Here is a 27,782-nt window from a genome sequence, read left to right on the forward strand (position 1 = left end):
CCCTTCACTCCTCACATTAAAAATCGGCCTTGTGCCTATTTTGCTTGGTGGGGGAGCAAATAAATACCCTTTTCTTGGCCTTTTGGCCAAGATCGAAGTGTAGTATCTGTTCTTACTACATGATGTACTTATTGTGATATAAAGTGGGGGATCACTTTTCTGTATTAATTTAATGTAAAATGATCACCCACTTTACAACCAGTCAGTCTCAAAGCCATTCAAGTCATTCTCCAGATCATTCAAGTTGTTTTTGAAGGATTCCAGTTATTTTTTAAGCATTCAAGTCATTCTTAAGGTCATTCAATTCATCCTTAAGTTAATTAAAGTAATTCTAAGTCATTTACTTTTTATTTAAGTCATTTCAGCCCATTTTTCGGTCATTTTAGTTTATCTTTAAGAATTTCATGTCAATCCTACATTCACGCATTCATTCATTACACGAGAGCATGCGACTAATGGCTATCGGCCTTATTTATTTTAATTTAAAAACATGCAATAGTTTGGTCCTATTCAAGAATGCAAATACAAACAGACATGTAGTTTCACCAAAAAACAACTAAACAAATTAGCATGAAATATGTGGGCTTTATTTCAATACTAGCCAGCCTGTACCCCAGCATTGCTTGGTAAATTAAATCAAGTGAAAAAATTGTAATATTACTACTATTACTACTAATGATTTTAATAATAATAGTAATAGATATTAGTCTACGTTGTCATGAAGGCCACACTGTTACAATTTTAATTGAAGTTGTTCAATAAAAATTATTGCAGAATATTTTTCTTTTAATTTAAATAGTTTGGTCTTATTTAAGAATGCAAATACAAACATAAATGCAGTTTAGAAAAAACATAAAACAAATTAGCATGAAATATAAATGTGTTCTTTATTGCAATACTTGCCTACCCGTACTCCAGCATTGCCCGGGGAAATTAAATTAAGTGACAAAATTTTAATACTACTTATGATTTTTAATGGTAATAGTAATAGACGTTGGTTTATGTTGTCATGAAGGCCACACACAATTTTAATTGAAGCTGTTTGATAAACAATATTGCAGAATATTTTTTATTTTAATTTAAAAACATGTAATCGTTTGGTCTTCTGTATTCGAGACTGCAAATAAAAACGTACATGGTAGTTTAACAATAAATAAATAAAAACATAACATATATATACAATTATAACTTAAGTTAAATATTGTAAAAAAAACATAAAATAGTTTGGTTCTATTCAAGAATGCAAATGCAGGCATAATTTTAGTTTAACAAAAATATAACAAAACGTTTTTTTTTTTATTTCAATACTTGCCAAGTCCTAAAATCCGCTTAAATATATTTTAATTCATGCATGTTCCATATTCATTATTACAGAGTCAATTCTCTATCTATCTATCTATCTATCTATCTATCTATCTATCTATCTATTATATAAAAGGAACTTTGTGTGTGTGAGAGAGGTAGTTCATTCCTTATGGACTCAGAAACAGCTTGGCCAATTCTTTTGAAATTTCACATGAATGTACTTGATGTGCCTGATGTGGGTTTGGTATCGGAATGTATCTGATAAGTATCGAAAATCAATAATCAAAGAATGATGTTTTTAATTTTCAATCAGTGAATTCAGTGTGAAAAGAAAAAAATGTGGATGACGTGTGTATATATATATATATATATATATATATATATATATATATATATATATATATATATATATATATATACAGGTACAGAATTTATATATAGTTTTAAAAATAGTAAGCGGAAGTTTCTTGAGGGCTCTTTCGGCTATCATCTCGTCAGGAGAAAATCGATAGCGTACAAAATAATATTGTGTCGAAAATTAAAGAATTCTAATGGGGAACTTATTAAATGTGCCAAAAGTACGGGGACACTAAAATAAATTTATTAACGTTTAAAAAAACGATTAAAATATTGGCACAACGAGGAAAAAAAAAAAAAACGGGAGAAAAGATTCAAAGTTCTCGAAAGAGAAACAATGCGTTGGATGTTTCTTTTTGCTGGCACAAAGAAGGTTGACGCACCGCTATAGAGACAGACTCCAAAATCTTTAAATGGTTTTTGGAGTCCGCTCTATGTAGCACCTCGAACCAATCTATTTTATATCTATCGGCACAGCACGGGTTGTCAACCAAATGCTGGCCAATAGCAGAGTCCAAGGCTGCAGAAGGAGGGAGATCACCAGACCCCATCCTCCCTTGTCTGATCTTTTCAATGGAACATGCTGGTTTATACAAGTCAAAAGGTGCAAGGATGTTCGCCCAACATAACCAGCATCGCACTGGCATTTGAATTGATATACAATGTTACTATTTTGGATGTAAGGCATATATATAATATATACACATTTATAAAATTTGGATGTAAGGCATATATATATATATATATATATATATATATATATATATAATATATATATATATACACACATTTATAAAATACCTATTTTTACACCTTTTTAATGTTTTGTACTTTAGCATTCATCAGGAAGTGACGATTGCTACTGGTCAGGAGATTCGAACCCAGCTACAAAGCCATCTTTGACTCCATTTGCTAGAATGTTATTTCCAGACCACCATAAATAACCGTGAGAATTAAGGGAAATTAACAACTATAAATGGCAAATACAGACACAACTTTAAGACGGTCAATAGTGTTCAAACGATTGGAAATATAGTAGCAGAGAGAAACGAAATTAGTAAATTAATACAAGACCATTTACATATGTTCCAAGAATTCAAAGCAATAACAATGTAGAAATGTGTACGGTCGTTTCAGTGATGATACCAAGTTTATTTATATATAGGCTTTTTATCAGCACAAGAGGGATGGATGGGAGAGGGTTGACAACCAAATAACAGCAACCTCACCAATTAGATAGAGTAACAGATTTTCTTCAATCATAACTGTATTTCAGAATTGAATTCGAAACGAGGAATCTAGCCGAGAAAATACTATAACGAATTATATTTAAAAAAGTTTTTTTAGTGGAGCTTCGCGCTTAAAAGCGACAAGGCGTAAGTCAGCGAAGGTCGGGTTTGGCGAAGCCGGCGACGACGTGGTAGCAGCGTTGCGGAGGTAAATATCAACGACACCAGCCGATGATCAGCGGTCAAAGTTAAAATATTGACTGAATAAAAGAATGAACCCAGCGAAGGAAGGAATCATAGAGCAGTGAAACTTTTACTATAAATCAAGGACTTCGATGAGCTTCGGAAACAATAATTGGAGCAATTAACATGCACGCACGTAATGAAACATAAATAATCCGAAGGACAAAAATATGAAAATTAACCTGCGCGCGCAATCAAATATAAATAATTTACAGGAAAGAAATATATATAAAAAAAAAAGAGACAAAAGGAAGGTCGCATTTCAAAGGATATTCAGTGAGTTTTTCAATCAAAACTTTCATTTCTCCAACCTCTCTCTCTTTCCCTAGAACCTGTATCTAATTGAGCAGACGATTCCTTGTTTTATGTGAACATTGACTGTTAATATATTTTTCTCTCGGTAGAATTTGAATCATTAAATCATTTCATTTAGTTAGGCATATTTAATTTTCTTTTCTTGAATTGAATTTTATTTTATTCTTATATAAATAAAAGTTTGTTAATTTTTTGACGATACTTGTCCTCGTTATTTCTTATGTGATTTCGTTGTCCAGTACATTTCATTTTATTGCTGTCTTCGGGACGGTTGTCCCATTCCCATAACAACGCATTATCAAGGAACCTGGGAAACTTAATTGTTTTTATATATTTTGTTACGTCACCATCTCTACCGTCCCCAGTAGGACTAGGATACGTCGGAACAAATTTTTTTAGTATGTAAGTTGTTCTAGAATTTTCTTGGCATTAATTTGTTTCACTGTTAATTGATGGAGGATTTGAGACGCGATTCCAACCCTTTCCCCTGGGAGAGGCCCCGTGTTTTGACAAGCTTCTGGGTTTGACCTTCACTCCTAATCTGAAATGGAACACGTACATCAAGTCTGTTGCCAAGGTCGCTGGAAAGATGGTGGGATCCTTCTACCGCTCCAGAAGATATCTCACTACTGATGCAATTCTCTATCTATATAAAAGCCAAGTACGTCCAAGGATGGAATACTGCTGCCACATCTGGCGAAAAGCTGCTAAAAACAGCCTATCCTGCCTTGGCAGAGTACAAAATAGACTTCGTGACTTGGTGGGGATGCCCGTTTCTCTACCCTGCAACCTCTCTCCCACAGAAGAGACGTTGCGAGCCTATCTTTGTTTTATTGTTATTTCCATGGCAGGTGCTCGTCTGAACTCCAATCTCTGGTCCCCCCTCGCCAATCTTTCACGAAAAACACCCGTCTAGCCGAATCCACTGTGAAAAATTTCCCCCACTCTTTATCTGTGCCTAAATCGAAACGTGGATTCCATGAACAAAGCTTCTTTCTTAGAACTGCACGCCTGTGGAACTCTGTTCCGTCTGCCTGCTTCCCACCTGACTACAACTTGGATGTCTTCAAGTCCAACGTTAACAAATTCCTAATGAACCGCCCCCTTAAGTAAACACTTCATCAAATCTCCACACTAACGTACTGTACTTGCAATAACCCTTATCCCTGAGTGGCTTCCGGGCCTTGATAAATGGTGACCACTGTGTAAAAAAAAAGAAAAAAAAAAGATGTTGATGTGCCCTGATGTAGCATTTTTCAACCGTGTTTTTATATTTTTTAGAAATAATATACTAAAATATTTGAATTTTTTTCTTTCGTTTTTTGCAGCTGGTCTGTCCAAAATGCAAATCAAAACTCGGATCTTTTATTTGGTGCGGTAAGTTTTTGTCATTCTTTCAGGCCAAATTGATTATGGAAGTTGTATATCCAGTTTGTTGCTCAGGGGGGACTGGAGAAATGGTTTCATCATTCTACCGCTATGGAACCAAAGATTAATGGTCACATTCAATGCTACCATGATTCTCTATTTTATTCCAAATATTAACCTTACTTTTATTAATTGTACTATTGCACTAATATTAGCAGTCAAGATTTGTATCTGTCTGTCTGAAACCGGAATTATACTATTAATTGTATTACTAATCAAAAGGTTGGTATCTATTGTCTGAAACGGAAGTATATGATTGCATCTATTAATAAAAATTAGTATCTGTCTGTCTGAAACGGGAACTATACTATTATTTCTATTACTAATCAAAAGTATAATATCTGTCTGTTTGAAACGGGAACTATACTATTATTTCTATTACTAACCGAAAGTTTAATATCTGTCTGTCTGAAACGGAAACTATACTATTAGTTCTATTACTAATCGTTAGATTGATATTTGTCTGTCTGAAACGGGAACTATACTATTATTTCTATTATTAATCAAAAGTTTGATTTCTGTCTGTCTGAAACGGGAACTATACTATTATTTCTATTACTAACCGAAAGTTTAATATCTGTCTGTCTGAAACGGGAACTATACTATTATTTCTATTACTAACCGAAAGTTTAATATCTGTCTGTCTGAAACGGGAACTATACTATTATTTCTATTACTAACCGAAAGTTTAATATCTGTCTGTCTGAAACGGGAACTATACTATTATTTCTATTACTAACCGAAAGTTTAATATCTGTCTGTCTGAAACGGAAACTATACTATTAGTTCTATTACTAATCGTTAGATTGATATTTGTCTGTCTGAAACGGGAACTATACTATTATTTCTATTATTAATCAAAAGTTTGATTTCTGTCTGTCTGAAACGGGAACTATACTATTATTTCTATTACTAACCGAAAGTTTAATATCTGTCTGTCTGAAACGGGAACTATACTATTATTTCTATTACTAACCGAAAGTTTAATATCTGTCTGTCTGAAACGCGAACTATACTATTACTTCTATTACTAATCGAAAGTTTGGTATCAGTCTGTCTGAAACGGGAAGTATATGATTGCATCTATCAATAATAAAGATTGGTATCTGTCAGTCTGAAACAATAACTATGCCATTACTTCTATTACTAATGGAGGTTTGGTATCTGTTTGTCTGAAACCGGAGCTGTATCGTTAATTCTATTACTAATACAGATTTGGTTTACTCTTGCTGCTGACCATGACATCTGGCTATGCACTGTCCACCAGGCTGTCACCTCCTTTGTTGTCTCCCGCACAGAGAATCTATGTGAGAAACGCTGCAGGAGAAAGATCCGGGAAGCCTCAGCAGGCGTACCTGATGTGATTATTAACTGCTGCCGCTGCAACCAAACCTACTGGTCTCGCACCAGGCTTGTTAGCCACAAGTATGCCTACAGTCAACGTGGACAGCCCCTTTCATAGGATCTTCATTCACAAAGTCAGGCCAAGAAAAAGAAGGAAGAGATTTGGTATCTATCTGAAACCAAAACGATACTATTACTACTATTACAAATGCTGATATAGTATCTACCTGTCTGAAACCGGAACTATACTACTACTTCTATTATTAATACAGATTTGGTATCTGTCTGTCCGAAACCGCAACCATACTATTACTTCTAGTAATAGAGAATTGGTATGTGTCTATCTTAAACTGGAACTATACTATTACTTCTATTATTAATAGAGATTTGGTATCTGTATGTCTGAAACTGGAAATATACTATTAATACTATCTGTCTATTTGAAATCATAACTATACTATTGCTTCTATAACTAATGGAGATGTTGCACTTCAATTTCTTGTTCTCTGTCAGTGAAGGAGAAATCCTTCATGACTGAGACGATTTTTATTTTTATTCCTTTTCTCCACGTAAAAAAAACGACCCTGGTGTCTAACTCTGTTCTGTGATGAGGTATTGTAAATAGTAACTAATGAAGATTTTTGTATTTGAAATGTCTTATTCGACATGTCGGTAAATGAACATGCATTTATTTAAAGCAATGGCTGAATTCTTCGAAAGTGTTGTGGGGTACTAATTACCCCTATTTCAGAACTAAGTGGAATCAACCAGACCTATGAATACCACTGGTTTCAGAGACTAAATGGAGACATTCTTACCATTTTTAACCGCATGCTACGAACACGTTCCTCTCATACCACTTTAGTGGCTCCTGTATTCTTTACGATGAATGCATATTATATTTTATACACTTTACACTACTTGTGGTTTCGTTCATTTGTGACCCCTAGCACGGGTCTACAACAGAAACTGACCTGAAGTTAAATGTTGTTATAAAGACATGATCACATTTAGTGCTTCATCTTATTTTTTCCTTTTGTCCTCATCTTCTATGAGCTCTGTTTATGACAAAGGATGAAGAATTGCTGTTTTCTGATTCAGAATTTTGACCTTGAACTGGTAATTAATTGGAATAAGTTAGAAGAGAATTCCCTACTTTGATAGCTTCTTTCCTAGAACCTCTTGTTTTTTGCTGCCCAACTCCCTGTTTAAATTGTCCTTCTATAAAGCTAGCCCCTATCATAGTAGCCTGTACATTATTATTATTAGGGTCTTTTGTAAGTTGATAAAATCTTGAAGTGCTTCTATCATTGATATTGCAGTCTATTAAATCGATTTCAAATTTGATCAGGAAGACATACCCAATCTATTACTAAAGTTGATAGAAAAATGGTTGAAGCATTCTACCATTAATCAACATTAATACTTCCATAGTGTTCATCATCTTTCGGCTGAAATTCATTCAATCTCATTAATCCTTATACTCGAATGGCTCTTAGTTTTGATAAGTGGTGACCAAATAGTAATCAAACACAATTCATATCATTGTTAAATGTTAGTACTTCCATAGTGTTCATCATATTTTGGCTAACAATCATTCAATCTCATTAACCATTATCCTCAGGTAATTCTTGGCCTTGATAAGTGATGACCCAATATTAATTGATCAATGTTAGTACTTCCATAGTGTTCATTATCTTTTGGCTGAAAATCATTCAATCTCATTAATATTTATCCTCAGTTGGCTCTTGGCCTTGATAAGTGATGACCCATTATTACTTGATCAATGTTAGTACTTCCATAGTGTTCATTATCTTTCGACTGACAATCATTCAATCTCATTAACCATTATCCTCAGTTGGCTCTTGGCCTTGATAGATTATGAACCAATATTGATTGATCAATGTTAGTACTTCCATAGTGTTCATCATCTTTTGACTGACAATCATTAAATTTCATTAATACTTATCCTCGGGTGGCTCTTGGCCTTGATAAGTGATGACCCATTATTACTTGATCAATGTTAGTACTTCCATAGTGTTCATTATCTTTCGACTGACAATCATTCAATCTCATTAACCATTATCCTCAGTTGGCTCTTGGCCTTGATAGATTATGAACCAATATTGATTGATCAATGTTAGTACTTCCATAGTGTTCATCATCTTTTGACTGACAATCATTAAATTTCATTAATACTTATCCTCGGGTGGCTCTTGGCCTTGATAAGTGATGGCCCAATATTAATTTATAAATGTTAGTACTTCCATAGTGTTCATTATCTTTCGACTGACAGTCATTCAATCTCATTAACCCTTATCCTCGGGTGGCTCTTGGCCTTGATAAGTAGTGACCCAATATTAATTGATCAATGTTAGTACTTCCATAGTGCTCATCATCTTTCGACTTACAATCATGTAATCTCATTAACACTGATCCAATTTTACAAAAAGAAAAAAAAGACACCAATTTTTCAAGAAGAAAAAATAGAAATTTTATAAAAAAAAAAAAGACACCAATTTTGTAGAAGACACCGAAAGAAAGAAGACACCAGTTTCAAGAAAAAAGACATTAATTTTATAAAGATGGAGACACCAATTTGAAAAAGGAGAAAACACTAATTTTATAAAGAAGGCAAAGACACCGATTTTTCAAGAATTATTTCCCAGAAACGATTCCTTAGAATTATCTTACAATAATTCTTCTGAGCCAAGAAAATAATTCTACAGTCTTTGGATATTTTCAAGCGATTACTTTCCTCGTCTCCTTTTGTGGTCATCCATCTTTACCGAATTATTTCCATAACCCTAACTGCCCGCCATACTTTGCGATAAACCCTGCTCTGTCGTTCGTCATCTTTTGTGGCCGCCTCCAAAACTTGAACTGTCTGTTCTGAAATCCATTCGTTTTGTTTCTTGTGCAGCGAGAATAAATGTTTCGGCTTTGTTTGGCCGTCAAGTTGCCGAGGCGATAATCGAACCGTTATGACTATTTGTCAGACTCTTTTTCTGCGGAGTCTGACGCAAGGGCGCCTTAAGAGTGCAGCAGGAATATCTCAAAATTTTCAGCTGGATTTTTTTTTGCTTTTGACCCATTTGAAATGCCACTGCACGTACAGTGTTCGCAAAGTGTGAGACTTTGTTGCAGTGTTTGGTTGAAATATAAGGTAAAAGGGGTTAAAAAAAGAAGTGTGAGTGAAAAAAGAAAAAGAAAAGAAGAAAAAAGTAAAAAAGAAAAAAGTAGTTTCCTTTTTTTACATTTTTCGTTTTTAGTTTTTCTTTTTTTACATTTTTTACTTTTTCTTATTTTTTCTTTTTCTTTTTTCTCACTCTTTTTCTTGTTCATTATTATTTTTTCTTTCTGTTTTTCTTTTTTCTTTCTCTTTCATTTTTCTTTATCTTTTTCATTTCTATTCTCTTTCTTTTTCTGTTTTCTTTCTTTTTTTATTTTTCCTTTTCTCTTTTTATTTTGTTATTCTTACTTTTTTACGTTCTCTTTTCTGTTTTTTCTTCAATTTTTCTTTTTCTTTTTTCTTTCATTTTTCTTTCTTTTTCTTTCGTTTTTCTTTTTTTCTTCCATTTTTCTTTTTCTTTTTTCTTTTTCTTTAATTTTCCTTTCATTTTTCTTTTTCTTTCGTTTTTCTTTAGTTTTTCTTTCGTTTTTCTTTTGTTTTTCTTTCGTTTTTCTTTCGTTTTTCTTTCATTTTTCTTTTTTCGTTTTTCTTTCATTTTTCTTTTTCTTTCGTTTTTCTTTCATTTTTCTTTTTCTTTCGTTTTTCTTTCATTTTTCTTTTTCTTTCGTTTTTCTTTCATTTTTCTTTTTCTTTCGTTTTTGTTCTTTCATTTTCCTTTCATTTTCCTTTTTCTTTCATTTTCCTTTTTCTTTCATTTTCCTTTTTCTTTCATTTTTCTTTTTCTGTCATTTTTCTTTTTCTTTTTTGGTTTCATTTTTCTTTTTCTTCAATTTTCCTTTTTCTTTAATTTCTCTTTTTCTTCCATTTTTTTTCTTTCCATTCTGTTTTCTTTCATTTTTTCTTTTTCTTTCGTTTTTCTTTGTTTATTTCATTGTTCTTTTTCTTGAATTTTACTTTTTATTTTTCTTCTGTTTTCCTTTTTCTTTCTTCTTTCGTTTTTCTCACCCTTTTCCTTTTATTAATTCATCTCTCTTTTTCTTAACTCCTTTTCTTGTGCTCCTTTTCTTTTAATCTCCTTTTCACTATTTTCTCTTTCTCTTTCATCCTCTTTTTTCACTTTATCTTTCTCCTTCTTCCTCCCTCTTTCCCTCCGACACACCCTCTCCTTTTCTCTCTTTCACCCTCTTCTCTCTCTCACTCTTTTACTCTATCTCTCACTTTATCTCTTTCGCTCTCCCCTCTCTCTTTCTTTTTCCCCCACTCTCTCTTTCTCTCATCTCTTTTATATTCCCAATCTCCTCTCTTTCTCTTTCGTCTCTTTCACTCTCTCTTTTTTTTCATTCTATATCTCACTTTCTGATTTCTCTTCATCATTATAATTCTTTCTCTTTTGTCGTTCTCTTTTTTCCTCTCTTTATCTTTCAATCTATTGTTCACTCTCTCCCCCTCTATTTCTTTCATTCTCCCCCTTCCCTTTCTTTCACGATCCTCTTCTCTTTCTCTCTCCCTGTTTTTACTCTATATCTCACTTTCTGTCCCCCTCTTTACCATTATAATTTTTTCTCTGTTTTTGTCATTTTATTCCCCCCTTCCCCTCTCTATTTCATTCTTTCACTCTGTATTTCACCCCCTCTCCCTCTCTTTCTTTCACTCCCTTTTCTTTCACTCTCCCTCACTCTCAGTCTTTCTCTCTTACCTGTTTTGTCTCTCCTCTTTCTTTCTTTCTCTTTCACTCTCTCCTTTTGTGACTTTATATCTCACTTTCTGCCCCCTTTTTCTCATTATAACTCTTTCGTTTTTGAAGTGCAACACAAGTACATTTGAGAAGTTTTATTACCACACAAGTAAAAAGGCCTGGCATATAAAATCAACAGTAGTTTCTTTGATATGACAGGGCGCATTTGAATGAATGTTTAAAGCACAACTGAAGCATGATACTTGACTTTTGCATTTCAAACTTTGATTCAAGCCATTATATACAATAATTTTATAAAAAAAATAGGTTCTCTACAGTGCAATGTAGATAACAATGCGGGGGAGCAGGTTATCTTTATTATATGTTCTATGAGTAGCAGTCTATATTTGTGGGCATTTGTGAAGCCGAAAATGTAATTGAAATAGTTTAACTTAAAAAAATCTTATATATTTTATTTTTTTATATATATATACTAGCATTTCAGCACGGCGTTGCCCGGGTTTTTGGAGGTGTATGTTGAGCAAAAAAAAAAAAAAAAAAAAGTGATCAATTTTTTAACTTTGACCCCTATTATGACCCCTTAAAATTTATTGTTTTGGGCTCAAATCAAGTTATTAAGTTAGATCCATGTCCAAGGAACCTATATTTAAAATGTCAAGTGTTTAGACCCAAAATTGTCGGAGGAGTTTGGTAGAGTTCTCAAAGGTCAAATCGTTGAACTTTGACCCCTTAACAGCCAAATTTCTGTGTTAACGAGCATCTCTCCCCCCCTCTCTGGCTTTCTTACTCTTTCTATTTTTCTCTCTCTGTGTCTCTATAATAGAATAGAGAAGGAGAGAGGGAGAGGGAGAGAGAGAGAGGTGAGTAAACGTGGAGGTAGACACGTTTACCAGAACCAAAGGTTAGCTGACCAAATTACGTATGTGTGACGTGGTTGGCTAGATCTGGGAGATTTGATTTGAGCTTTGAAGAAGACGGACGTTTTCCGTGGTCTCCCCCCTCTTAACTGGGGAGGGGGGAGACGAACGCTGACGTGTGTGAAGAAGAACCACACAAGCAGATTTCACTTTACACCTGCTGCAGGACCTCTGGGGAAAGTGAAATAAAAAACTATAAAACACATTCATCGTCTTGGAGTGATAAATCTTCGTCAAACAGGTATCAAGTCTCCCTCCAGGATGAGAAATTTCCAGATTGTTCGTTTTGAAGAAACAGAGGTAGGTTCAGAAATTACATGTCACACACACGATTCCCTTTATGATAATCAAACACACAACCATTTATATTAGAGAAAATCATACGCACACGGAATCTTTGATGTTATACAGTGTATACACCCAAACGTAAAAAGTGCCCCTAAATGAAGAACTCTATATAACATATTCAAATGTAACGAAAGCTCAATTTGGTACCCCTCAAGGATAACCTCAATGAAGAACGAATATATAACATCTGGACGAAAATCAATCACAAAATTTTTTCCAAAATCTCATACCTTGTATATCAAATTTTGAGTCTGTAGACTTAAAATTGACAGAGTTATTGTTTAAGGAAATGTACACACACAGACGTTCACTTTTATATATATATATATATATATATGTATATATATATATATGTATATATATACTAGCAGGGGTCCCCAGCATTGCCTGGGTCTATGGAGGTGTAGTAATGAACCCCAGGGTGTGGGATAAAAATAGTAGTAGTAGTGGGTGGGGGTGGGGGAATCAAACCAACAGTAGGCAGTTTGGGTGGAGAGAGGTGTTTAAAAAAAAAAAAAGATAGGCAGACTCGAACCCGTAACATGAAGGAGGAAAAAAAAAACATAACCTCTTAGACGATGCGACCATGGTGCAAGCGAAAGTCAAAAGCATTGAAATTAAGCATAGTCAATCCAACGGTGACGATGACTTGCTAAAATGTTGGCAAAAAAGCGACCCCTCCTTGTACAAAACTGCCCAGCTGAGGATGAAGGAATTAATGTCTTTTGCCAATTTTTCGATATTTGTTGTCCGAAGGATTCAGCCTCAAAACAATATCGATCTTGTGAGGATCTGTCACGTGTTTCAAAAGTTTTTGTGAGATACACACACACACACACACACATTTTGCCTTTTATATATGTACTAGCGTGGGTGCCTGGTGTTGCCTGGGTGTTTGTAGGTGTGTGAAAAAAGAAAGAAAAGAAGGTGGTGTTAAAAAAAAAAGTAGTAGCGAGGAGTGGGGGGAGAAATCAAAACAACAGTCGGCAGCCCATGTGGAGAGGGGTGTTAAAAAAAATGGTAGTAGCAGAGAGGGGGGGGGCAATATGAACAGAGGGTTAGGGTTAGTGGAGAGAGGTGTTAAAAAAATGGTAGTAGGCAGGCAGGCTCAGACCCATGACGTGAAGGTGGAAAAGAAAGTGAAAGAAAATCTGATGCGTTACCGATGCTTCCGGAAGTTTGCAACGTTGAAATTAAGAAAAGTCCATTAAACATACGATGATACGATGACTTTCAAAAAAATGACGATGCAAAAAAAAACAAAAAAAAAACGACTCCTCCCTGTAGGAAATTTGAGGGTGAAGGAATTAGTGTTTTTGGCCAATTTTTCGATATTTGTGGCCCGAAGGGTCGTAGTTCAACACCATACCAGTGACCCATGTTGAAAGTTTTTGCAAGACATGCATACATACACACATTTTGCCATTTATATACATAGATAGATAGAAGATATATCTATCTATATATATATATATAAAGCGAAAATGTGTGTATGTATGTATATGTGTTTGTATGTCTCGCAAAAACTTTCAACACGGGTCACGGATTTTCGCCAGATAGGTATCATTTTAAAGTTCCAACCTTCGCCCGACAAATATCGAAAAATTGGCCAAAAACATTAATTCCTTCACCCAAAAATCATCAGTTTTGTACAGGGAGGGTGCCGAAAAAAATCATTCCTTCATTTTCTCTGCTCCTCCTACTACGACAATGACGTCATGTTTGACCTAGAAAACGTTCGCGTTAGTTTCAACCACCTGCAAGTGTTTTTAAAGGTTTAATTTTATCCGTTATTAAGTGTATGTCTCTTTGGCGTAGGGGTAACGTGTCGGGCATTTTTTTTCTGCCTTAGCCTCGATGTTTCGGGTTCGAGCCTGTCTAAACTTTTTTCCTCTTTTACATTTTTTTTTTTCCTTTTTTTTTTCCTTTTTTTTTCCTTTTTTTTTCCTTTTTTTTTTTTTTTTAAACGTTTGTTCGCTGTTTTGCTTTGTATTGGTTTTTCCAATTTTTCTTAACATCATGTTTTTTTTTTAAATAATATTACAACAGGGTCACCCTCTCCTACATACCCCCAAACACCCGGGCAACAACAAGTACCCCCGCTAGTATATATATATATATATATATATATATAGATAGATAAATATTCCTTTATTCTTTATCGTTTATCATCTAAACGGGTGTAGTATATGTCTCGTTTAAAACGTTTGCATGCTTTAACTTCAAGTTTGATATACAATATAATCACGTTGATACGCTGGTTCTTGTTAGGTATTTAATTTGCCCGATTTTGAAACGTTAATTATTCGACGTTTTCAGATCTGCACGTGTTGCATTCGTTTTTCGGTATAAAATAAAAGCGAAACTCGATTCGAAATACTGGTGGTGTCTAGAAAGCTATGTAACGTTTGGTCAATGTCTGCTTCGTCATATCAGACGGTTGCTTTCATTTCGAGACGAGACACTCCCCCTAATAAACAGAGAGCTGTTTTTTTTCCAAAGTTAGTTAAGCAACGTTGAGCCCGATCAGTGCCGGAGGGGTGACTATCTGGGAATACCAGGCACTGTATGAATTGCAAAAATCTAATGCCGTCATCTCCCCTTATAGGGATATACATGCAATTGATGACCGTTTGTGGATTCGGTATTTCCTAGAAACTTTTTCCTTTGTAGGAAGCCGGTTCACGCTGTCTGAAGTGAATGCTGGAATGTTATTTCTGTGACCTTCAAGTATTGTACCATTTTTTAAAAAATTTTTTTACTGCTTTTTTCATTCCACTTGGATGTAAGGGGCTACTATATTTGCAGGGATACTATGTAGAAAGTTGAGCAGCAAAATGTCTGTCGACATTACACTTGAACTCTATTCAGTCTCTAGACGCAATGGATAACCCTTTTAAGAGTGTGTATGCGTGTATATCATTATGAAGCAAGGGTTGCCGATGTTTTGACATCCAGAATTGGCACTACTTTACTCTAATGGCAGATAGAAATTCAGAACAATTGGAAACAATAAATGAAGAGCACATACAGCACTTGGTATTCCCAAATGGTCACCCACTGTGCAGACTCAGCGTTTCTTAACTTTGTTTATATATATATATATATATATATATAATCTATATATATATATATATAAAAGCGAAAATGTATGTGTGTATGTGTGTTCGCTTTTTGTGTATGTGTTCAAAAGGCTTTTTTCCGGCGGATTCTCGAGGCCGTCGCTCATTTTTAAAACTTTTTATATCACGTCTAAATGATAATATCTATGACTTAACAACGGTGGTCGCCTCTCTATTTAATTTGCCCGATTTTGAAACGTTAATTATTCAACGTTTTCGGATCTGCACGTGTTACATTCGTTTTTCGGTATAAAAATAAAAACGAAACTCGATTCGAAATACTGGTCCACGGCCAGTGGTCTCTAGAAAGCTATGTAACGTTTGGTCAATGTCGGCTTCGTCATATCAGACGGTTGATTTCATTTAGAGACGAGACACTCCCCCTAATAAACAGAGAGCTGTTTTTTTTCCAAAGTTAGTTAAAAACAAACAAACCGGTTTATTGACCTCATTAAAAACTGTCCCGCAGAAAATGTTAACTGCTGAATAGCTATCGCTTACCATCGTCGCATGTGCATTAAGCTTTATCGTATAAAAAAACAGACTCGCATTAAATAAAACACTGTCCCGCACTCAAAGTTCACGTCAATAACTCGTCAAAAACGGGCACCTGTTTTTTTTTTTTTTTTTTCTCACACTTTTCTATTTTCCAACTGCACGTCAAGACTTCATTTTGTTTTTTTAATAATCAACGATTTTTCTTTTTATTTACCCAAAACCACACACACCTCCAAACACCCGGGCAACGCCAGGTACCCCTTCGCTATTAATATATAATTAAGTTATCAAAGTGTAAATCTTTAACAAAGCAAAACTTATCAAGATAAGAAAAGCTCAACACTATTAAGAGGAGCAAACAAAGATATTAAATGAAAGATAAGGAATAGAAGTTATATATTACTTTATTATGTCATCAGGATAATAAGGAAAAGTTAAGAGATAATTTAGGAAAAATTCTCTTTTTCTCCATGGCATTTTGAAGCTAAATGCTTCTCATCAGAAGAGAAGGACAGTTTTTTTTATTGAAACTATTGGAACAAAAAAGCCCAAAAAACTCAAGGTTGAAAGAATAAAAACATAATATATATATATATTTCTTGCGGTTAATGGTAGCCGATTGGATACGGTCTTTGCTAATCGAGCCAGAGATTGCTTGTGTTGCCAGGTTCGAATCTGTCGACTGGTGTTATTAAGCGTGACACCCTGCACTGAAAATTCCTGAAAGGATGAAGCGCTAGTGTCTGTAGGTATTTAATTAACATAGTAAAATATATATATATATATATATATATATATATTTATGTTATCAAAGAGTAAATCTTTATCAAAGCAAAACTTGAGAAAAGCTCAACACTATTAAGTTGGTTGATTGTTTTTGTTTTACGGCATATCAACCCTTTTCAGGTTATTTAATGCCGAATTAAAAGATTTTAAAAAATTATTTTAATAGAATATATTTGTTGTTTTTCAAGTCAGTTTCTATTTAACCCATAGTTGGGACCCTAACAGGTACTACCACTCCGGGTCAGAGTGGACCTGGGAGCAATGGAAATTAAAGGGTGGCTCCACACTCCCCAAAGCCCGCAAGCAGGAGCCTCACCACTGGATATATTTTAAGGTCATATCCAGGGCCAACACTATTAACAGGAGCAAACAAATATATTAAATAAAAGATGAGGAATAGAAGTTATATATAGATTTATTATGTCATCAGAACAATAAGGAAAAGATAAGGGGAAAATTAAGAAAAATCTTCTTTAGGCCATGGCATTTCGAAGTTAAATGCATCCAATTTTCCCTCATTTGTTGTACCTATTTTTAATTACTTTTCACGATACCTTAATTCTCGTTTCATATCTAAATGTCAAAAGCCAGTTTTTTTATATTTGCATTTTATATGATTCTGGCCCTTCTACTCTTCTGATGAGAAGCATTTTGCTTTGAAATACTATGGCTTAAAGGGTTTTTCTTAATTTTCCTCTTAACTTTTACTTATTGCTCTAATGATATAATAGAATTATATATAACTTTTATTCCTCGTCTTTCCTTTAAAATTGTCTGTGTGTGTGTACATTTCCCTGCAAAACTACTCTGCCAATTTTCAGTCTACAGACTCGAGATTTGACATAAGGGGTATTGAGATTTGGGAAAAAATTTTTTAATTTTTTTCGGCCAGAAATTTGGCTTTCAAGGGGTCAAAGTTCAATGATTTGATGTTTGAAAATCTACTAAACTCTAACTTTGGATCTAAACACTTGAAATTTTAGATGTAGGTTACTTGGACATGATCAAACTTTTTAATTTGATTTAAGCCCAAAACAACAAATGCGACCTCTACCAAATTACTCAGCCAATTTTTGGTCTAAACATTTCAAATTTTACATAAAGTGTTTTCAGACATTGAGAAAGCTTTTTAATCGGTTTTTGGACGAAAATTTGGCTGCTAAGGGGTCAAAGTTCAAAAGATTTGAGCTTTACGGTCTCTAGCAAACTATTCAGCCAATTTGGGGTCTAAACATTTGAAATTTTACATAAAGGGTATTCAGACATGCAGCAAGCTTTTTAATCAGTTTTTGAGCGAAGATTTGGCTGGTCAAAGTTGAAAGAGTTGACGTTTGCAAACTCTACCAAACTCTTCTGTCAATTTTGGATCTAAACACTTAAAATTGTAGATGTAGGTTACCTGGACATGAGTCAAACTTATATATATATATATATATATATATATATATATATATATATATATGATGAAAATAATGGAAATAGTATTCTGACAAAATAGAGAAAATAAAAAGGAACAAACCGTATTATGTGTTCATCAACGTTTCGTCTTTATTTCGAAGCTTCCTCTGGATGAATGAGATTAAGAAACAAAAAATACCAGTACATTAACGCAGTTAATATTCTTATTGGAAAAAAAGATATATCTGTTGAAATTCAAATATAGGTTTGTAACAGAAATGAAATGAGTGTTTTTTATGTAGGCACAGGTTAACTTTCTCACACCATTCAAACACCCCCTGTAATAATTAACACATAATCTCAATCAATAAATTACATAAAAAACACTCATTTCATTTCTGTTACAAACCTATATTTGAATTTCAACAGAGGTATATCTTTTTTCCAATAAGAATATTAACTGCGTTTCATAGTTTTAAAATTACATTAACGACTATATGACGTCACTAAAATGTCCTTCTCTTTAACAGCGCCAGCCCTCCCCCCTCCTTTTTGAATTTCCAACGTCTTTTTTCCGTTTCTCTGAAATAGAACTGCGTCACACTGTGCACGTGAAACATTTTCAAATATTATGTACTGGTATTTTTTGTTTCTTAATCTCATTCATCCAGAGGAAGTCTCGAAATAAAGACGAAACGTTGATGAACACATAATACGGTTTGTTCCTTTTTATTTTCTCTCTCTCTCTCTCTCTCTCTCTCTCTCTCTATATATATATATATATATATATATATATATATATATATATATATATATATATATGCACATAAAGTTATGAACAGTACATAGGGCTCGAGCAAAGCCAGACTGAACTGCTAGTATATATATATATATATATATATATATATATATACTAGCAGGGGTGCCCGGCGTTGCTCGGGTGTTTGGAGGTGTATGCTGTGCAAAAAAAGCAAAAAAACAAAAAAAAAAATGGTTAATTTTTTAAAACTTTGACCCCTATTATGACCCCTTAAAATTTATAGTTTCGGGCTCAAATCACTTTATTAAGTTAGATCCAGGTTCAAAGAACCTATATCTAAAATTTCAAGTGTCTAGACCCAAAATTGTCGGAGGAGTTTGGTAGAGTTCTTAAAGGTCAAATCGTTGAAATTTGACCCCTTAACAGCCAAATTTCTGACTGACACCCGTCACATCGATTTTCCCAAATCTCAGTATCCGGTATTTCAAATTTCGAGTCTATAGACTAAAAATTGACAGAGTTATTGCGTAGGGAAATGTACACAGACAGACAGACACACACACAGACACACAGACAGACAGACACGTTCACTTTTATATATATATATATATATATATATATATATATATATATATATAATTTTGTATTTTGTGTACAGAAAGTTGTTAGATAAGATAAGTCATTGGTACCGTCGGTTTCAAGCCTGATGATTAGGACCGTTTTAGATATCCATATCAAGCTCTCTTCAGGAGATGAGTATTGGCTGAAGAGAGCTTGATACGGATATCTAAAACGGTCCTAATTATTGGGCTTGAAACCGACGGTACCAATGATTTATCTCATCTAACAACTTTCTGTACATAAAGTACAAAATATAAATACGCTCTTATTTTTCGTATTTTCCTTTTGAGCACTCTTCTGGATTTCTTTTTCTAAAAAAATATAATTATATATATATATATATAATTTAAAGGAGATTAGAACAATAGTCTAAAGAGCTGAGTGTATTTTAATGTAACAGTGAAATTACTAGTTTAATTAAAATACAGGAAATAGAAAGTGCTCGTTGTAATTTAGATATATAATAAGCTTGATAGTTAAATGTCCTAGAGCTAATTCAATATTAGGTAATGTGATTGATAATTTAAAATTTTAAGAATCAAATTATAATTAAATTAAAAATCCGTTTCATAAGATTCTTAAAATTTTAAATTATCAATCACATTACCTAATATATATATATATATATATATATATATATACACACACTTAATTATATCTTTGGAAAAAAGAATTCCAGCAGAGTTGTTTATCATAATAAATCTCACCTGTCTGTTTAAATGTATATATTCCTAAAACTTTCGACAGAGGCGACGGATTTTCACAAGATTAGTATCCTTTTGAAGCTTGACCCTTCGGACAACAAATATGGAAAATTTGGCTAAAACCATTAATGTCTTCACCCTCAACTAGGCACTTTTCTGTAGGTAGGGGTCGCTTTTTTTGCAGACATTTTCGAAGCCATCTCCTCTTTTCTATTGACTAACCTTAATTTAAGCATTCATCACTTTCAGTTTGGTGATGGGCGCAACAGCAAAGACGTCACGTTTTTTTTTTCACGTTCTTTTCCTTCTTCATGGTACGGGTTCGAGCCTGCCTATCTACTAGAACTTTTTACTTTATTTATTTATTTTTTTATTTTGCTCAACACACACCTTCAAACACCCGGGCAACGCCAGGCAACAAGACTAGTTTATTATGAAGAAAAAATTTCAAAATAAGAGCGTAATATTTATATTTTTGTTTTGGGAAGTTTAGATGAGTTAAGCCATCGGTACCGTCGGTTTCATTGATACCGTCGGTTTCTGCTAGGGAATCATTTTAGGTCCCCATATCAAGCTCTCTTCAGCGGATCTATCTGATCTCTCATCATTAGGTTTGAAACCGACGGTACTGATGGTTTCTCTCATCTTAACTTCTGACAATAAAAATATGAATATATATATATATATATATATATATATATATATAGCTTCTATAATATTATAATTTTTTTTTATATTGATATTCATATTAAAATCATTTTTTTCTATTTATTTAAAAAGAAAATAAAACTTTGTTATATATGGGTCGTGGAATTGCATTCATCTGCAAAAGATCTAGGTAATTTTTCATTTTAATTAATTAGTTGTTTTGGTTTTCTTATGGGATGATTTTTTTTTTTTTTTTTTACACAGTGATCACCACTTATCAAGGCCCGGAAGCCACTCAGGGATAAGGGTTATTGCAAGTACATTACGTTAGTGAGGAGATTTGATGAAGTGTTTAATTAGGGGGGGCGGTTCATTAGGAATTTGTTAACATTAGACTTGAAGACATCCAAGTTGTAGTCCGGAGGGAAGCAGGCAGACGGAACAGAGTTCCACAGGCGTGCAGTTCTAAGAAAGAAGCTTTGTTCATGAAATCTGCGTTTTGATTTAGGCACAGATATAGAGTGGGGGAAATTTTTCACAGTGGATTCAACTAGACTGGTGTTTTTCGTGAAAGATTGGCGAGGGGGGACCAGGGATTGGAGTTCAGACGAGCACCTGCCATGAAAATAACGATAAAACAAGGATAGGCTCGCAACGTCTCTTCTGTGGGAGAGGGGTTGCAGGGTAGAGAAAAGGGCATCCCCCACTAAACCACAAAGTCTATTTTGTACTCTGTCAAGGCATGATAGGCTGTTTTTGGCAGCTCCTGCCCAGATATGGCAACAGTATTCCATCCTTGGCCGTACTTGGCTTTTATATAGATAGAGAATTGCATCAGTAGTGAGATATCTTCTAGAGCGGTAGAAGGATCCCACCATCTTTCCAGCGACCTTGGCAACAGACTTGATGTACGTGTTCCATTTCAGATCAGGAGTAAAGGTCAAACCCAGAAGCTTGTCAAAACACGGGGCCTCACCCAGACGAGAGCCATCCATCACAATTGATGCCAGCTGGGGATCAGAGCGTTGATGATGTAAGGATAGGAGTTTGGTTTTGGATGCATTAAAGGTAACTAGCCACATCTTCCCCTACTGAACCACGCACTCGAGATCAGAGGAGAGAGAATCCGAGAGAACTTCGTCATTTACAGCCTTTGATGTGTTGCCGTAGATGGTCGTGTCATCAGCATAGATGTCAACGAATGATTTAAGTATGTGTTTAGGGAGGTCATTGATGTAGATCAGGAAGAGAGTTAGGCCCAGGATTGACCCCTGAGGGACTCCAGCATTTATATTGAAGGCCTCCGATTTTTGTCCATCTACCACTACTCTTATGAGCCTATCGGAGAGAAATGATTTAATGATTGAGAAAACATTTCCCGTTATACCGTAGCTGGAAATCTTGTGTAGTAGACCCTTATGCCATACTTTGTCAAAGGCCTTTGATATGTCAAGAGCAATTGCCCTAGAAAGGAAGCCTTTGTCAAGAGATTCACTAATCCTGTGGGATATAACCGTCAGCACATCTGCGGTAGATCTTGCAGAGCGGAAACCATATTGTGTGTCACTAAGAAGGTTATTCCTGCTGAGGCGGTTGACTATTTCTCTATTTAATATGGATTCCAGCAACTTACTCATAACACAGAGAAGACTTATTGGTCTGTACTGAGAGGGAGATGACTTATCACCTGAATTCTTAAATACAGGGCAAACTGATGAGGTCTTCCAGGAGGTCGGAAAGCACTTCTCCTTAAGGCAGCGCTTAAATAGTTTCGTAAGTATGGGAGCAAGTTCTGGTTGAAGCTTTTTTAACACTATAATTGGGATGCCATCAGGGCCAGTTGCTTTACTGGAATCTAGGTTTTTTATTAACTTGGCGACCTCATGCACGGATATTTGTATGTTACCTAGCTTGTTCTGTGTTATAGGAGGAAATATGGGGAGTTGATGGCCTTCGTCGCATAGGGTAGAATTAGCTGCAAAGTTCTTTGCAAATAGTTTAGCCATGATCATCGTTAGTTAACTATTATGTGTAATTATATTTATGCAGATATTCTATATGATTCATTCTTGCATAATATTTGCGTAAAAAAGTTATAGCAAACACAAACCTCTTTCTATATATATATATATATATATATATATATTTATGTATGACTATATATATTTGTTTAAAAAATTTTGACTACCAAACTCATCCGTCAGATTTTGGTCTACAGACATGAAACTTAATATATAGGGTATTCGAGCTCATGCAAAATTTTATATTTGGGTTTTAGCTAGGGAAAATCGGTGCAAAAGTGTGAAAATTAAGAAGATGAAATTTGCCAGGTGAAGGTCGAATGACGGCATTACGAATATGCATGCGTGACGTAATAGCTATTGGTTCATGTTTTAATTTTTAGTCTAGTAGTAAAAACATCTTCATGGTACAGTCATTAACGTCAAAGGAAAAAGTAAATCATAAGTTAAACGTTTTGGTTTCAATTTTCGATGGTGGTACACGAGTTATTTCTTTTTTTAAATCATTACTATATATTGGGTTTAATATAATAATAAATACGAAACTGCATTAATCAAAATATCATATTTAAGCATATTTTATGACCGGGCAATCCAGGCGGACTGCTAATATATATGTATATATATATATATATATATATATATATATTATTGAGTTAAAGGCCATGTTTAGCTTCAGAAGAGTTTCTGGTGGTTAGTTGTTCTATACAAGTCCTGGAGGTAACTGGTTCTCAGTAGACAGTTCTTGAGTTGGAAGCCACAGAGCAAAAGATTCTTCCCGTGTTGACACAAAGAAAACATATACGAAGTTGCTACAGAAAAGGTTTAATTTTTATGGAGCAATTCTGGTTTCTGATTGGTTGGTAGCAGAGCATGAATTAATTTTATTTGTCAGTTCCTAGCAGAATCGTTTATAAATAAAATCTCCCGACTGTGAGGAACCATACCTCTCATTAACCAAACATATTGCAACAATTTCATGTCTATTATTATTAAAATTTTTATTTATTTTTTTTTGTAGGTGAGCAATGTCCTTGTGGTGCATGGGTAGCACCGGCTTTTCACATACAAAACGGCAAAGTAGATCTTTCCAAGCCCCTGCTACTGGCTCAACGTTCTGTAGTTCCGTTTTCTACTAACTGAGCCATGTCCTTCATTGGTTCCCTATCACCCTCAAACCCTCCCTTCAAAAAACTTATGTCTACGCGTGTGTATATGCATACGTGCAGTAATAAAGCCCCACCTCTCTTTGTGGGTCGGAATAAATATTTGTTTAACAAACCAATCACTCTTGTTCATCATAAGTGAGGGATCAGTTCATAAGTTTACATAATACAAACCTGATCCCTCACTTTTTTTTTCTTACAATATTTATCTAACAAGCTACTTATTCTTGGTGGTTAATTAAATTTTCATTTTTGTTCATTCATTTGTAAACATGTGCGCATGGTTGCATGTTTAGAGGGGTTTGCACGGTTGCATATTTAGAAGGGTTTGCACGGTTGCATGTTTAGAGGGGTGCGCATAGTTGCATGTTTAGAAAGAGTCGCACGGTTGCATGTTTAGAAGAGGTTCAAACTGTTGGATGTTTAGAGGGGTGCACATGGTTGCATGTTTAGAAGGGATTCGCACGGTTGCATGTTTAGAAGGGATTTGCACGGTTGCATGTTTAGAAGGGATTTGCACTGTTGCATGTTTAGAAGGATGAATATGGTTGCATGTTTAGAGGAGTGCACATGGTTGCATGTTTAGAGGAGTGCACATGGTTGCATGTTTAAAAGGATGCGCATGGTTGCATGTTTAGAGGAGTGCACATGGTTGCATGTTTAGAAGGATGCGCATGGTTGCATGTTTAGAAGGATGTGCACGGTTGCATATTTAGAAGGGTGCAAATGGTTGTGAAGCATGCACACAACCAAAGGAATATTAAACTAAGGGAAGAGAACATGCCGAAGTAAATACGAATGTGTTACGATGGACATTCCAAAAGTAATGCCTCCTATTTTTATTCCGCCCGAATTGATCAGAGGAGATTGCAAATTGCATTGCTATGATGACTGAACTTATGCATTCATGACCTGAAAGTTTCATCTTTCTGTTGCATATATTAACAGTGCAAAACCAAGAAAGCAACTCCTGTCATGGATGTGCATCAGAAGCAAAGGTGTGTCATTGAATTCCTGGCAAAAGTGCATTGAGAATGGTGGTGACTATGTAGTAAAATAAATTCTGGAACAGAAAAGATCACTCGTTTTAATGGTATCACTCCTGTCTTTGTAGCTCTTCAACTTTTTTAGTTTAAAATAGATGAGGCTTCATTTTTTGAATGACTCTCATATGACAAAGTGTTACAGAGGTAAGGGTGGAGTTGCAGGTAGCAGAGGTGTTTCTGGAGAGGACAGTCTGCTGTCTGGGCTTGCAAGGATGATGTCAATAGAGGCAGGACCCTGAAAAATCGGTCAGAGCAGCAATCTTGGATCGAGGTGCACCGGGAATGATGTCAAAGAAGTTCAAAATGGGGGTGCACAATTCCCGGGATTTGGGTCAGCAAAACCTACAGACATTTCAAACAATAAACAAAAAAGGCGTGGAGGAATATTCTGACTTCATCCGTCCTGAATAAAAACGAGACAGCCAGACAACAAGAGGAGAAGCGACAGCCGCAGACAGGAAAGCGGACACATTATATCTCTGCCAATTTGCATACACACCACCGCCACATGTAACCTCTCCTTGCTGTCAGTATTGTCACTGGAAAATAAACATTGTCTTTCTAATCATTCCTGTTACTTGTTATTTAAAAGTACAAGAGACTTTCTTTTTTTTACATCTGATTGTGGAGGCACACATAATTATACGAATTCAAACAACCCAAGACTACCGATCCAGCTACTCTTATGAATAACAGAACAAAAGCATGCTCCAGACGCCCATGAACAGCCATCATTCCTCATGGTGACTATGTAGAAAAAAAAATTCTGGAACAGAAAAGATCGCTTATTTTAATGGTATCACTCCTGTCTTTGTAGCTCTTCAACTTTTTTAGTTAAAAATAGATGAGAGGCTTCACTTTTGGAATGACCCTCGTATGACAAAGTGTTACAGAGGGGGGGGGAGTTGCAAGTAGCAGAGGTGTTTCTGGAGAGGACAGTCTGCTGTCTGGGCTTGCAAGGATGATGTCAATAGAGGCAGGACCCCGGAAGGTCGGTCAGCGCAGTTAGTTCCCCCATAATAGTAGCACTACAATTCATAACCTCAATATCACTCCCAATATTTTAATAAATGAACCAAAGTAAGAAGTGTATGGATACACCACAAATTAATAACTATACTTCCTATAAACCGGCACACCTCTAATTAACAATGGCACTCACTGAAAAACGTTGAAGAAGAGGCTACCATAAATAATTTAGCTAAATTAAGGAAGAAGCCATCCTCTCATTACCGTAATCTGGGGTGACTTTGGTTCCGAATTAGGCATAATGTGCTTATAATCTTTTTAAATAAGGTACACACAAAATTTCTGCTAGTGTTGAATTATAAAGAAAGTGGGCAGGAACACGAAGAACAAAGAGCATTTTGTCAAATATTAAGGGCACCCTCAGTCTTTGGCAGACTATGGTTACCCACGAAGGGGTGACTGCGCGTGAAAGTCTTATTGGCAGTAGGTGCGCAATCTCCAACCACACCTCTCCTGAGTCGATATTGTTAAATACCAGTGGCAAATGAAGTGTACAAGACGACTAGAAACAAATGCCGAGATAAGCGGAGAGCACATACAGCGCCTAGAATTCCCAATCTGGTACTAACCATTGCTTAACTTCGGTGATCTGACAAGAACCGGTGTGTCAACGCGATTATGCTGTATCTAGTGTTTATCCTTCTTACTGCTTAATAAACCACAATGTGTTTGCCAAAATGTCAAATATTACATGCTTAGTAATTGATGGTAGATATTCTAGGTGGCCAAAGTCACCCCGACATGGGATCACTTTGGCTTATCCAACATAAAAACAAGAGTGTACACATTGATTTTAGTATATATTTTGAAATGACCAGAACTCTCCATAACTTGATATTTATTAACAAACCACAAGCTTTATTAATTCTGCACAAATTTGACACATGGTATATACTAATATGGTACCAGCCATTTTTCACTCACAAATGTCGAAAATGTTTTGTCATTTTTTTATGGTGTCTATTCGTCTTCGCTTGGCTCTGACTGATAACAGTATCTGTATCAGCATCTGAAGAGGAAGCAACCATCTCAGACATTGGATCTGCTGCTGGAGAACTAGGAGCTGGCACTATTTTAGCCCCCGAAGAGCCTGGGGGATGGAGACTTGCTGTCACGGGGGATATCTTCAGCAGTATTTCTGCTATTCCTTGCTATGGAGCAATTTCCAGTTTTTTCATTTAGTGTTGGTTGTTCCAAGTTTTTCTCCATATCGAGGTCTTTTGAGCTCCAAAATAAAGACCTCACTGATTGACTCCGATGGATCAGATGGAATTTGTGGAAGGTGTTTCAGAACTTGACGCTCATCAAGAGGAAATGTTCCACATTTCTTGAAGCCCGCCACAAGAAGATCTTTTTGGTTTTTAGTTCTTCTATGAGGTTCTTCAAAAGTTTTGGGAACAAGTTTTTGGAGATAGTGCTTTGAGATTTTTTGGGTATGTTCATGATCGCGGAGAGAAGCCCTCTCTATTCCGCCTTTTTTGGTGTAAAGAAAGGAACATCTAATAGCTGACACATATATATACTTTTACGGTAATCAGGGAAAAAATAACAACTTGATAGTTCAATATTTAAATATGTATAAAGAATCGGAATCGGTAATTGTATCGGAATCGGCAAAAATATTGGAATCGTCCCATCACTAGTAAATATCTGAACATATAAAAGTAG

At 35.1% G+C, this 27,782-nt stretch overlaps 1 protein-coding gene and 1 pseudogene across 2 annotated transcripts in view; both read left to right on the forward strand.

Moving 5' to 3' along the window:
* Positions 1 to 27,782, forward strand: part of LOC145268720 (dual specificity protein phosphatase 12-like) — an 81,681-nt gene that overhangs the window by 30,907 nt on the left and 22,992 nt on the right. Inside the window, exons 6-7 of one of the 2 annotated variants that reach the window (XM_080124270.1) lie at positions 4,778 to 4,826; positions 23,895 to 24,158. In XM_080124270.1, coding sequence (XP_079980396.1) covers positions 4,778 to 4,826; positions 23,895 to 24,016 — 171 coding nt within the window. In that variant the 3' untranslated portion in view covers positions 24,017 to 24,158. Of the gene's footprint in view, positions 1 to 4,777; positions 4,827 to 23,894; positions 24,159 to 27,782 lie in introns of those variants that run through there. The other variant, XM_080124271.1, reaches the window with a different exon arrangement.
* LOC145268910 (U2 spliceosomal RNA) lies at positions 66 to 192 on the forward strand (annotated as a pseudogene).

Source organism: Euprymna scolopes, chromosome 44, assembly GCF_053919585.1.
Source record: "Euprymna scolopes isolate OS-2025 chromosome 44, ASM5391958v1, whole genome shotgun sequence".
Lineage (NCBI taxonomy): Eukaryota > Metazoa > Mollusca > Cephalopoda > Sepiida > Sepiolidae > Euprymna > Euprymna scolopes.